Genomic DNA, 13,162 nt, shown 5'->3' on the forward strand with positions numbered 1-13,162 from the left:
AAGCACATGTGAGAGCAAAATTAGATTAGTCATGAATTCAAGTGCAATCTTAATCATCATTAAATAAAAAAGTGCAGAAAAGCAAAAAGCGAATATGATTTAGAAACTTAAAGAAGCTCAACAAAGCCTATTAGCACTTTTGACAGATCCAAAGATAACTCTAAAACCACCAATGCTTGGCCTGAGAAGTCTGCCAAGATGCTTCATACTGTGCAAAAATATGTTCCACAGCTTGCCATCCAAACACAAAGAACTGAAGAGAAATTAAGCATTGTACATGGAAGAGTTTTGTACCGGTATCTAGACAGAAGAAAAACCTAAGCTCATTACGGGTAGCTTCAAACATGTTAATATAAAACAATCCTTCAGGTCTTTGTTACAGCAAAGCTTTGGTAGCAGACAGGTATATTCGAAAAGGGAAAATGGAAAAAAAAAAAGCCAACACATTTTGCCAAAAACCTATTAAACTATCATGTACTTTTTCTGTATTTCTCATCCCATCTGTGCTGATTAGCATGATATTTTTGTCTAAACATAAGCTGTCTTCTCTAGGGCTCTTCTTCCCCCTCTCACCCACCCTTCCACGACGCCAAAACAGTGCGTGATGACACAACCGCCACCAATAGGGGCAATCGGAACTGCTGGGTGGCCCTGAACTCCCTCCGATGCCACCCGGACGAGGGGTGTGCAACGGGAGCATCCCCGCTCTGCCCGCCCTGCCGCGCGGGAACGGGAACGGGGTGCAGGGGACGGGGTGCAGGGATTGGGGACGGGGTGCAGGGGACGGGGTCGGGGTGCAGGGGACGGGGACGGGGTGCAGGGGACGGGGACGGGGTGCAGGGGACGGGGACGGGGTGCAGGGATCGGGGACGGCTGAGGTGGCACCAGCAGCTGCTACAGAGGGGAAACCAGACCCGGGGACCTGACTTGCAATTATTCTTGCAGCTTCACCGTAGCTCAGTTCTGGCTTTGACACACAAATGTGCTCTCAGACGGAAAGATTGATAAGACTTCAGTCTTCTCCGCTCTCAGAAATTTGCCAGTGACACCTGGGAAGCATGTGGGCTGTATGGTAATGTATTGATACTAAGGAAATTCACGTGTGAGCTCTAAGTTTTATTTATAAGAAAGCTGTCATCTTTGAAGATTAAATTGGGACTTACACATGTATTTTGAAAGACATGTCTCGTAAGTGACAAAACCATGAATGAGTTAAATAAATACAAGTGAAAGCGTTCCAATTTGCGGTTTAATTGTTGTGTATTTTGTTTCCTAGGATTTAAACCTTTCTTGGGAGAGAAAAAAAGTGGGATTTTCAAAATAAAATATGGGAGCAGGTATCCCCGCTCGTCTCAAAACTCACTAAGAGTGCTACAAAATTCCCTTACGCTCCTCTGAAAGTTCATGGAGATCAATGACCCATTTGATCATTTGCTATTTCAGTAAATGCACATGCACATTGACTTAAACAAATTAAAACAAATATTTTAAAAGCCATTCATGTACTTCTCGTCCCTGTCACCTAATGAAGAACTTGTGACTGAAGGAACAAAGCAAGGAGCAATCTCCTCTGCAGAGAGTGACGCTTGAGCACAGTGACACGGGTTACAGCTCCCTCATTTCAGCCTCGCCATCACCAGCTCTTTTCTCTCTGCCCTCCGATTCACCAGCCTCTAAAAGGACATCAACTTCCTTCCTTGCTCTCCAGGTCATTTGAGGCTTATCAAACAAAAATGATTAGCATAAAGAAGATTAATATAAATATAACCCCTGTAAAGAAGTAACTTCACGTCTGGATTAGGCCAGGATTCGATAGCTGGTTTAGCCTGCGGAACTGACTCTTGAATCAGGTCTAAGGCATCCTATTGCTACACAATACAGACGTGGACTTTGCATTTCCTTCCTTACTAGAACCAAGAAATCATGAAATGTGAACAGTAAGTAATAAGGGAGTGGTGATAATAATAAAAGCTTTATATTTTTTAAGTCAATATCTTGACTTACAGCTGTCAATTTCCTGTTCGTTTGGTATCTTAATTAAAATGGCAAACATTAAACTCTACTGTTACGTTGTACTTCAAAAGGCCCGTTATTCATGTACTTCTGCAGTTAGCAACATGATGTTTTCCACCCGATCATTATTATAAATTAACCACCTGAAGTTTCCTTCAACATCTAGCAATACATAGAATATCATCCATTACTAGGCCAAACAGAGGGAACAGTTACTATCTGTTTTGCTGCTGACATTAAACAGAAATGAGAAAGAGCACAGTCCTCTACTCACATTTTCAGGTATACTAGGAAGCTCTCTGATGTCAGGCACAGTAAAGTAAGAGTGCTGAAACAAAGAGCAAATATTGGTCATTGCAATATTGTCAAAAGCAATACAAATTTACTGCTTGGTGTTAGAAACGGCAATAATAGCAGTTGCTCAGCTAAGTAAAAATGAGCTCCAGCGCGGCCCGCGGGTCCCGGGCTCACCCGCCGCACCGGCATGAACGGACGCAGAAATCCTTGCTAAAGATTTACACCTACTTACCTCAAAAATATTACTAAAGTTCTAGGTCACTTTTATACACCTTAAAAAATACACTTTGAAACACCGTGTTGGTCTTGCCATTTCATAATCCATTACATTGTCACATTGTTTAACAGTGTGCACTCCAAGAGACCAGGTTCACTCTAGTTCCCAATCCGACCACACGTGACTCGCGTGATTCTCCGTTAGTGCTTTGGGAAAGGAAAGTGACTGAACTGCTTTCGGAAATTGATGTTGTATACAGATTATATTATTTTTAAGATTTTCACAATTTATCTTAGGGCTACTTAATAATTACTTGCTGAAAATTTAAAGGCTGTTATATTCTTGGCATAATTCCACAGTTGGCACAATTTTCTCGTATATATATCTCAGGCATTTCAGTGCTTCATGAACAGTCTATAACCCGAAATAGCAAGAGGGTTTAACAGCTACACTGAATATAGGCACTAAATGTATAACCACCATTTTTTGCTTTTTGAGAAATCACTGGCTTAGTTTGGTTCAAAAGATGCAATGCGAAGATACAGGAATAGTAATCGCAACTATATCACACAGAGGAACCTCACCCCAGCCCCAATATAGGCTTGTGAACAGCCAAAATAAAATGTGTAAAGACACCAGAGCTGACAGTCCCTTGGCTGCTCTTCGAGATCCTTTCTTGCTTCATCGCCCATGAAATGGCTGAGACAAGGGGAGCCCGGCAGCATTCCCTGAAACCACTGGTATGAAAACACTGAAATATCTGCCTTTCCAGCCAGCTCGGCCCTGGAACAGAACCGCTGCTCACAGCAGCGCCGGCTCGCGGGGACGGGGACGTTCCCACCGCCAGCCGGTGACCCAGCGAGGCCAAACAACTGCCACCTGTCGAGTGGCATCGCAGGGCAGGGGCGGCCGGAGCTGCTGGCGCCAGCGAGGACTTTAGGAGGAGAGGAAATGAGGGAGACGCGTGGCTGCGCACAGCACTGCTGCGCATGCAGATGCGACGTGCATCTTCAACACTTTTGCACTACAGTCTGGAACACAGGCTGTTCTGCAAAAAACCCCAAATACCGTCCCATCAATAAAATCTCACATCTATTCTCTGTGTTCTTCAGTTAATTTTCTCACAAGACATAAAAATGAAATACGTTTTGTTTGTCTGAGTCTTTTTCTTGAGGGGAGGAGAGGAAAAGCCGTCAGAAAAGCTGACAAACAGTTACTAGTCCAATCGCTGCTAGGGCAGGTACACCACTGCTTGCTCTCCAGTCTTGTGCCCTTTGCATACTTGCGAGATCTCAGAGTTCTGCAGAAGTGTGGACAGTAAATGTCATGTTGCTGCTCTGTGACCTCTCACAGGTCACAGGTGACGCGGTGAGACATTTCCATGAGGAACACCCGATCTTCCTCCCATCAAAGAGCAGCATCTCAGAGCCATTCAGGGTTAAGGAAAGGGAAACAGGGCCCCAAACATGAAAAGGGGAATTTCAGAGCTCTGTGTCCTCACAGGAAAACAACATCCGAAGTTCCAAATAGGAGAATTGCTTTTGACATCCCTCCATTATGATATGGAATGCAAACGAAAGGCCTCAGTTTACATCTCTGCCACTTACCACTCCCAGGTGAACAGAGGTTCCTGGCTCAGGGATGGCGAGTTTGTGAAATGTTTCTAGGAGCTCACTCCTCTGACTATCCTAGAATAAGGAGAAGAAAATAAAATGAATACTACGTAGGCATCGCTATAACAAACTAAACTCAAAGACAGAAGGGCAATGTTCATCAAACCGGGCGTTTAGAGTGTAAAGCAAAAAGTGAAAATAGATTTATACATTAGACTACGAACAGAAATGAACGTGGTTCCTCTGACAGGTGGGTTTTATAACACGATTTTTTTAGAATACATTTTTTCCATATGTATTTCTATATATTTCTGCAACCTACTTAGTCACCAACCTATGCACTACACAGTTACTCAGCACAGCCCACGCCAGCTTGCACTGCAAGCTGACTGCAGGGAACCAGTCACTCCTGTTGCATCCACAGCCACATTCTGGGACTTTACCTTTACCCAAAAATAATTCTAAAGCATATTTATTTTTCAAAGGCACTTGCCAAGCTTTCAGCTTGGCTGAATATGATCTTCTATATTGCTGCATCATACAGATTAATAACTCACATGGTCATCTCTGAGACAAGCACTTCTTAAACCAGCTTGTTTTCATCCTCTCTCCCTCACTGGACATTGGGGCAGGGAAAAGTAGGGTTAGTACTTTAGAATAATACCTGTCCTTTTGCTGAATAATCTGCCAAGACGTTGAGCAGCTTATAAAAGACTTCAAACCATGGGAGGTAACTAGAAAACAAAAAGAAAGAAAAAGCATCAATGTAACTTGCTAAATCTCGGTTAATAAATCCACGCTTGTTGGCCTGTATGTGTCTATAGGTGAAGCTACCAACAGCCTCTGCCGGTGTGACGCCGCAAATGTCCCAGGGAGGGCCCTGAGCTCCGGCCTCGGCCATCCCCAGCCCTGCAGCAACGCTGGGGCTGTGCCAGCTGTGCCCAGCTGTGCCCAGCTGCTCCGCACCCCGCACAGAACACAACCCCAGGGCAGCTTCTAACCTGGCAAATAAAGGTACATGCGTGTATCTATGTTGATGTATAGGGGAACATTTCTAACAGTAATTATTTCCCAAAGTAAATGTTGAACTAGTCCTCCGTAGAGCTGCCGAGGGTGCAGGAAACTGCAGGCAGACAGTTGTTTTGGTTTGGAATCCCCGTACAACTGGATTTTTTAAATGGCACAAGAAATATCTCAGTTTTTAACTTGTCAAATCTGATTCCACATCCCGTATCGTGGCATTCGGCCAGTCCTTAGTGAGCTCAAATAGAAACTTCACCTTGAGTATATTTGCTCTCAACTTACAAAAGTAATAAAGAAACAAAATTAGAAGACAAACATGCAGAAAGATAACATCTTTTTTCATTTACATTACATTTCTATTCCATAAAAGAAACGGCTAAGATGTGACTTCACACTACGCTATGCTCTGGCGTGATTTCGTACCCTATTTTCCTGGCACGGTTCTTTATTTCAGCTCCTTTTAAACAGCTCCCAGGCGCTACTCCGGGGCCGCAGCGAGCGGCAGGGCAAGAATGCACAGCCCAAGCGGCAGAGCGAGGCTGCACAGCCCGAGCGGCAGAGCAAGAATGCACAGCCCGAGCGGCAGGGCAAGAATGCACAGCCCGAGTGGCAGAGCAAGAATGCACAGCCCAAGCGGCAGGGCAAGAATGCACAGCCCGAGTCTTCTCTCAATCACAGATGCTTTTCGAAGCAAATGGATTCTGGTTTGGTGTCGTTAGACAGGATTTAAAGTTTTTATAAAACATGACTACATCCCGACAGCTCTAAAGAATGGAGTGCCCCGTGGTTCCCGACTGTACAGCTTCGGTAATAAATGAAGTGAGAAGCTATATATGAGACAGATAAAGGGAATGGCACTCCATCATTAACGTTTGTTTGAAGCCTGCAAATGCTACTGTAAAATGTAAGTAGCTTATCAAAATATACTGATAAGCAACTTAACTTTTCATGTTATATGACAGTATTATCATTTAAATTAATATGCTCTAAGCATCTTTACAAACGATGTATTAGAATAGAGGAGAAAGACAGACAATTACCACTTTAAACAGCATTTAAGTTTGGCATTCTATTGTAAACAATCAAGAAGGATTAGTTAGAAGATAAGTCTCTTTCTTTCTGTTTAGTTAAACAAACCTCAGCAGAGTTAAAAGCCATTACAAGAGTACCAAGAAATCCTCTCCAAACCTATCTGCTAAGTAGAGATTAAGAACCTGGTAAACAAATCCCGCAAGGCATCTATCAAAAGAGTTGGAAAAGACAGAAACCCAAGGAGGCAGAAGCTCCCAACAGCACAACCCCAAAACTTACTTCAGGAAAGCACATTTAAAGTTCTATTTAATTGCTCTGGGACCTTGCTGGAAAACTATATTCACAGTTTTAAAATGAGGATATTTTCAAATGTTATTGTGCTTTAACTCTTTTGCTCAGCACCTGGAGAACAGCTTCTGGGATTCCAGCAAAACAGCCCAGATGAAGTCTCTCACAATGTCAGAACACGGGCAAACCCCCCACCCAGAGAAGGGACGCTGGAGCCCTATTGCTGGTGCATCTGCTCACTCCTTGCTGGCTCTTCACTAGCACAATGAACTTCGTTACCGTTCTTTGTTTGACACTAACTCTTCCTTATTGTAACCCACGCTTTCCAAATTACGGTTTAGCACCTCAGCATAACTGCTGCTTTTTCTTATTTTAGCAATAACGTTCTGAGGAGAGCAGCTCCGCAGTTCGGAAGGCGAGGAGCGGACAGCGCCTGGCGCAGCTCCCGGCGCAGCACAGCGGGACCCGCGGCTCCTGCTCACAGCTGCACAACACAAAGCAAACCCGTCACCTAACGGCGTAAATTACATGGACAATCTCACTTCAGCCCTCACCTCCCTGCTCTGTCCCTGCTGAATTCAGGATCCCTCTCATCCTGAAAGCTCTGGATACCTTAGAAAACTAATTCATCCTGCCATCTTCAATACTTTTATTTCATCGCTTATTCTGTGTGTTGACTACTCAAGAATGAAACTGTTCTGCTTTTATTAGACCAAATTGTGACCAGCTAAAGTTGGGGAAAAAAGTCAAGAAATATAGTTGTCTGAATTTGTTTCTCGACCTCTGCCAAAAGATGTGGATTTTCTCTCGGAGGCAGCTTTTAACCAGCCCTTCAGAGACGGACCTTGAACTGATAACCAAAACCCTTCTGTGCCACATGCAACCGAAGGAGCACAACTGGTAGCACTACTGAAGATTTATGGTTTATGACTCGCTCATATTTAATTTGTAACCAAACACTTCCCCTTCCTCTTAGCTACCTTAGAACTTTTGATTAACTCTTGTTTTCACAGGTCAGAGGTTAAACAAAGGAAGGGAAGCGCTCGGGATTGAAATTGCCCAGAGCCCCGTCGCATGGGAGCACCCGCGCACCCCCTTCCAACGGCAAACACCGACAGACCAGAGATTCTTCAGGGGAGTTGAAGTTCAAAGACTCCAACGAGCATAAATCAGATTGTGCTTGAGGAGTAAACAAAAATAAAAGGGCAACCTGAAATTTTGATTTCTTTTTTCCAATGTTACACCCATTTTGAGTTTCCTCACACATACATGTACACACATTAACGACACATTTGCCACCAGTGATGAGAATCAAATCGAAGCCAGGCTTCTCCAGGCCGGGCTGGCGGCTCCGCTGTGCCGTCCCTGGAGCCCGGCGCCGCAGCCGGGCCGCGCCGGCGGGAGGCGAACCCGGCACAGGAAAACGGGCCATTGTGCTCCACGCGGTCTGCACAAACTCCGCTGCGCGAGCTGCACAGAACCTTATTCACTAGCTCGTATGTCATCACCTTTTTAGTGCGCTCCTTGAAAGTACAAAACGTTGTTAGTTACATGTGTCACAGCAATTAGGGTCAGTCCAAGCGTCACTACAACAGCGCTGCATTGCAGCTTGTAAATAGAAGTTTCCAAAATGTGGTGTTTAAAGGACAGTGGTGCAAAAACAACTGCCGAGGCGGGCGGAGACAACAGGAAAGACAACAAAGGAGCAAATTAGCATGTTAACGAAGCCCAGCAATCCCTGTGGGTCAGGGGTTTGCCGTGGTGAAGAGCTTCAGTAGACCTGCAACAAGAAGTAAAGCCTTTGTACCCTGAGTCGGCATGTGGGGATGGGGAAGGCAGGAGGATGGGGATGGGGAAGGCAGGACAGGAAAGGCAGGAGGATGGGGAGGGGGGAGGCAGGAGGATGGGGAAGGCAGGAGGATGGGGAGAGGGGAGGCAGGAGGATGGGCAGGGGGGAGGCAGGAGGATGGGGAGGGGGGAGGCAGGAGGATGGGGAAGGCAGGAGGATGGGGAGGGGGGAGGCAGGAGGATGGGCAGGGGGAGGCAGGAGGATGGGGAGGGGGGAGGCAGGAGGATGAGGGCAGGAGGACGTGATGGCCGCTGCCCCCACAACTGCAAACGGTGCTGCTCGCAGGAGTTCAATCTGTGCTTCAAAAGTTACACTGAACAGAAAATGTCATCACCCAACAGTAGCTGCTACACAGATGAAAATGCTGTAGTGCCATCAAGTTAGCTTTGAATTTTTCAACATATTAATCCTTCTGTGTGGTTTAACATATGAAGGAAAAGCCTCGCGTACCCCAGCAGCACACGAGGTCGTGTTTTCTGACGGCTGCAGCCCCAGCTGGACGACATGCAGCTGGCCCTTTGGAGATGAAGCAACTGCACCCACATGCACATACCCACACACACCCCAAGCCGGGCGTGTACGCACACACACGTGTGCACATCGTCATCCACAGGACGACGGACGCAGCAAGGGGTGACCCAACAGAACTTCCTTCAGTCATATTAAGTTGTCAACAGCAATGAAATTAGGCAGAAAAGTGGATTTCCAGGATCCTCCTATGCTCATTAAACACTTAATGCAAAAGCTTTTAAAACCAAAACAATTGTAAGTGTTATTTACAATCATTCTTTTGTTTGTTTTTTAATAGTTAAAAAGAAATCCCGCTCCAGCTGACTCACACTGAGGAACATCAACTGAAACCAACACTTTACATTTAGCCTGGTAAATTGTACCTATGGATAAAAAGCAGAAAGGCCCCAATAGCACACACCAAAAAATCGCCTATACGTAAAGACATGCAGCTAATTTAGTCCAATGGAATTGCCCAATGGTAAATAGCAGAATGCAACACCTCTACAAATAGGAAAAGAGAGATCTTTAAGCAACAGATCTACACTGGCATCCAGCTGATGTCTTGATCAAGTAAAAGACGCGGTTTCTTATCCAGTTCTGAAGCATCACTGATGAATAGAGGGTTTGATAATAAATGTATTCTATTTGAAATATTAAAATTTCACCATTATCATTTCTTTTGATATTTTTGAGCACACATCAGAATGAAGGAGGGTCAGAAGGTATAGCATGTACCGTTCTACATCACCGCAGCTGTCTCACAAACACCACGTACACCAAGGTCAAGCGTAGGGAGAGGCCGGGCCAACAGGCAGATGTGCTGGAACCAGGAGCCTGACTTACTGCTAGAAAGGTAAATCTCAGCTTAAAAAGGGGGAGATGTCCCAGTGCTAGTCGTGACAAACAATTGTGAAGGAAGAAGCAAGAGCAGGATAACCAAAGTGTGCAAGAGCATCGTGAAAGACGAACTCATCAAAATAAAGTCCCCCGGAGCACTGAGGGTTTGGAAGTGCCTTGAGAGCAAAAACGCTCCAGTGGAGCAGCAGCAAACCCCCGTGGCAAGGGGTACGTTCAAAAATGATTTGTATTTGCTAATTGCCATAGCAACTGTTTATAAAACTAATCTTTAACATTGACGGCTCCATCTTTCGACTCTACTGGGGTGCTGACACCATGGAAAAGCCAAGCGAACGCTTCTGGCGAGGGACCTGCAGCACCTCTGGGTTCCCGTGAGAGACCAGAGCCCCCGGCGCTCCCCCAGCTCTGCAGAGCATGGACCACACAGCACAACTGCAGCTCTGTACACACATCTCTGTCATTTGAAATGAGAACAACTAGTCTAACATCAACATATTTAATGCAGAACCTCCTAACAGAGCGAGTTGTAAGCACACACAACTTTCACTCCTTCCATTCACGCAGATCACAAGCGGAATTTTTAACATGTATTTATTTATAACACATACTATGTATTTTGATAACAGCACAACCAACTGCCATCTCCCTTGCAAAACAGAGCAGTCATTTCCATTTTGCAGATGGGCACACTTCTCTGGAGTGACAGGCTCACCAAATCTGTCTGTACCAGCCAGGCCTGGCGTTGAGGAGTTCCTCGATCTTGACCTTTTGCTCAGTCCAATAACTTACAGTGGCCTAGAATACCTCATTCCATCAATAATGAGCTTGGCTCTTATAGAAACCATAGCACGCATCCCCACTAACTTCACTGGAAACGCTCCTGAGTGACAAAAGCAGCCGTCAACACACTTTCAACTGCCTTCAGTAAAAGCGTGAATTTCACTTTGTAAGTATTTTTAAATTCCACCTTAAGTTTTAACAGCTAAGACTAAGTTAAATGACTTAACTACATAGTTTTTTAAATAATCTGAGTCTTCATACACCTATTATTCTTCTTTTAATTTGTTCTCCATCTTCCTTCCCTTCTCCACCCAGTGTTTCCAGGAGTTTCACAAAATGCATTTGGAAGCACTAAGACACCTCTGGCTCCCTGGGGAATTTCCGTGGGCTAAATCCCCAGTTCAGCATTTACATGTTCCAGTGTCTTCCCCCAGAGCTGCTGGAACCCAGGACATCATTATTCTCCCCTCTAGACTCAGTCTATTGACACGTTCTCACACTTGTAAGCTTAAACACATACACAGATACCCACAAATCTCCATGGCAACACGTGTGCATGTTGATGAGCCGCGGGCTCACCTTCCCGGGAAGCCGCCTTTTCTGAACAGCAGCTTTTTATGATTATTTCTAAGTTTTGCCTCTGCGTTAGACCTCAGCCCCCCGCCACAGAGCCACCCCAGCCCTTTCCTTTCCTTGCTCTCAGACGATTTCTTTCCTTTTTGCATTTCCTCCTTTTTTGTTCTAAACTTCCCTTTGATTATTACCCAGGAGTGATATTTCCATGAAATTCAGTTACAAGTTCTGCAGCTTAAGCATGTGACTTATGTCCATATTTTAGAAGTATTTAACCCCCCAGAACTGGCTCACGCAGAACTTGGGCATCTCATCCTATGGAGCATCTCAATACCATATAATTGTCAATAAAAAGCGCTTACTTTGGGGACTTGTGACCGTGTATTAATAATAAGTCTATTAAAACACTCCCTTTCTGTTTTTCTCGCCAGCGTGCCCGAGCAGAGCAGTTGCCGCAAGTCTCCTCGCACAAAGGCTCCCGAGTTCACTAAATGCCACTATTGAAGCCACCGCTCCCCAAACCGCTCCAGTGGCTCTTGAGCGGAGCTGCAGCGTCTCACAAAAGAGCTCAAAGGAGCTGAATGCACCCCCTGAACAACACGAAGCCAGAAAACTGTAACAAAGACATTTATGATGTAACAATTTTACATTTTAGTCAAGCTAAAAAGTGCAAGGGCAGCCTGAGATAACCATTCCAAGGGTCTTTTGTTCGTGTGCTAACATCTAATTGGGACATCGCAAATGGAACTGAAGTCTGGGTTGACAAAGCTGTCACCCTTTCTCGGGTTCTTTGTGGTCACTCTAAAACCTTGTTTGGGGGGGGAAAGTCCAGCGCAGCTGCGCTGTGTTATTTCTGTAAAGAAAAGGAGCTCAGAAGAGCGGGAGCGTTACAGTATGCAGCACCAGGAGGCACGACGGGCGGCACTCAGCACCCGCGGCTCCGGGGCAGCCGGAGCCACGAAAACAACAGCGTTTTACAGGCTGAAAGGGAAGCAGCTTCTCCATGCAAGCCGTGCCTTCCGCACCAAAAAACTCCTCCTGCAGAAAGAAACTGCGTCTTGAGGAGCTGGAGCATTACCCTGCAGGCTGGGAAACAGGAACTGCACACCTTCCGGCTTACGGGCCCGTGTATAACATCCCACGTCCTGTACGAAGAAACTGCATCGAGAGACACAGAAATACAGGCATCATTTAGAACACATAAAATTTCAATAGTCAAGCTTTTTTTTCTTGTGAATTACCTATCACTGCAAAATTTAGGGAAGTTTATTGAATTTTATGATAGAATATTTCGTGTTTCATTTATTTCAAACACAATCATAAGGTCTCTTTCAAGAAGAGAAAGTTGTAAAATTTAGGAGGTTTTTTTAGCTTAAAACCAAGAGAGAGACTTCTCATGCATGTTTGAGAGCAAAGGACTGAAGCAGTGACGTGAAATAAAGGTACATAAAGAAAAAGGTTTGTTTGCATTTACAAGGCAAACACTGACAATTATGTCTTTACACTCTCGTTAAAGCCACGGGCCCAGAACACCCCGCGAAGGCCCTTGCTGGGGAGATGGGGCTGCTGAGGTGCCTGGCAGTTTATCAGGAGATTTATGAAGTGCAACAGGCAGCCTCGGAGTTAAAAGAACAATTATCTTCCACTTAATGCCAACAGGAACACACCTAACAACGCTCTGACTTGGCCAGGGTTAAGTAAATTGTTCTAATAAACAAGAAGAGCGCCGAGAGCAGCCTTAAACTGAGGAAAGTTACAGCTGATACTGGTACTAAATTTCCTGGATGTTAAAAACCACTGGTTATGAAGCAGTTAGAGCGGCCTGGCACGCGGGGCCTGATCTGACCAGAGCAGGATGCACCAGACAGCCCGAGAGCCCAAAGATCCCGCCAAGTGACACCAGAGAAAGGATTCCAAAGGCTTAGCTTGTCAAGGAGCCTCTCTTCTCAACCGCGCTTAAAGCACACATGAAAGTGCTGGAGGAGAGAATTCGAGATGTGCCAGACAAGCAGAGATCCCTCTAGGTTTGAGACATCTGGCATCAGTTGAAATCCATCACATTTCATTTGGGGATCAAAGGCTACTGGTAAGTCTATCACAGGTTGA

The 13,162-nt window shown here is 45.3% G+C and overlaps 1 protein-coding gene across 6 annotated transcripts in view; it reads right to left on the bottom strand.

The window, feature by feature from the left end:
• DENND1A (DENN domain containing 1A) overlaps positions 1-13,162 on the bottom strand; it is a 139,476-nt gene that overhangs the window by 79,268 nt on the left and 47,046 nt on the right. For all 6 annotated transcript variants that reach the window (XM_082067940.1, XM_082067937.1, XM_082067939.1 and 3 more), the window contains exons 6-8: positions 4,805-4,874; positions 4,135-4,215; positions 2,288-2,341 (exon numbers count right to left, since the gene is read on the bottom strand). In XM_082067940.1, coding sequence (XP_081924066.1) covers positions 2,288-2,341; positions 4,135-4,215; positions 4,805-4,874 — 205 coding nt within the window. The remainder of the gene's footprint in view (positions 1-2,287; positions 2,342-4,134; positions 4,216-4,804; positions 4,875-13,162) is intronic.

Source organism: Streptopelia decaocto (assembly GCF_964273445.1).
Source record: "Streptopelia decaocto genome assembly, chromosome: 17".
In the NCBI taxonomy this organism is placed as follows: Eukaryota; Metazoa; Chordata; class Aves; order Columbiformes; family Columbidae; genus Streptopelia; species Streptopelia decaocto.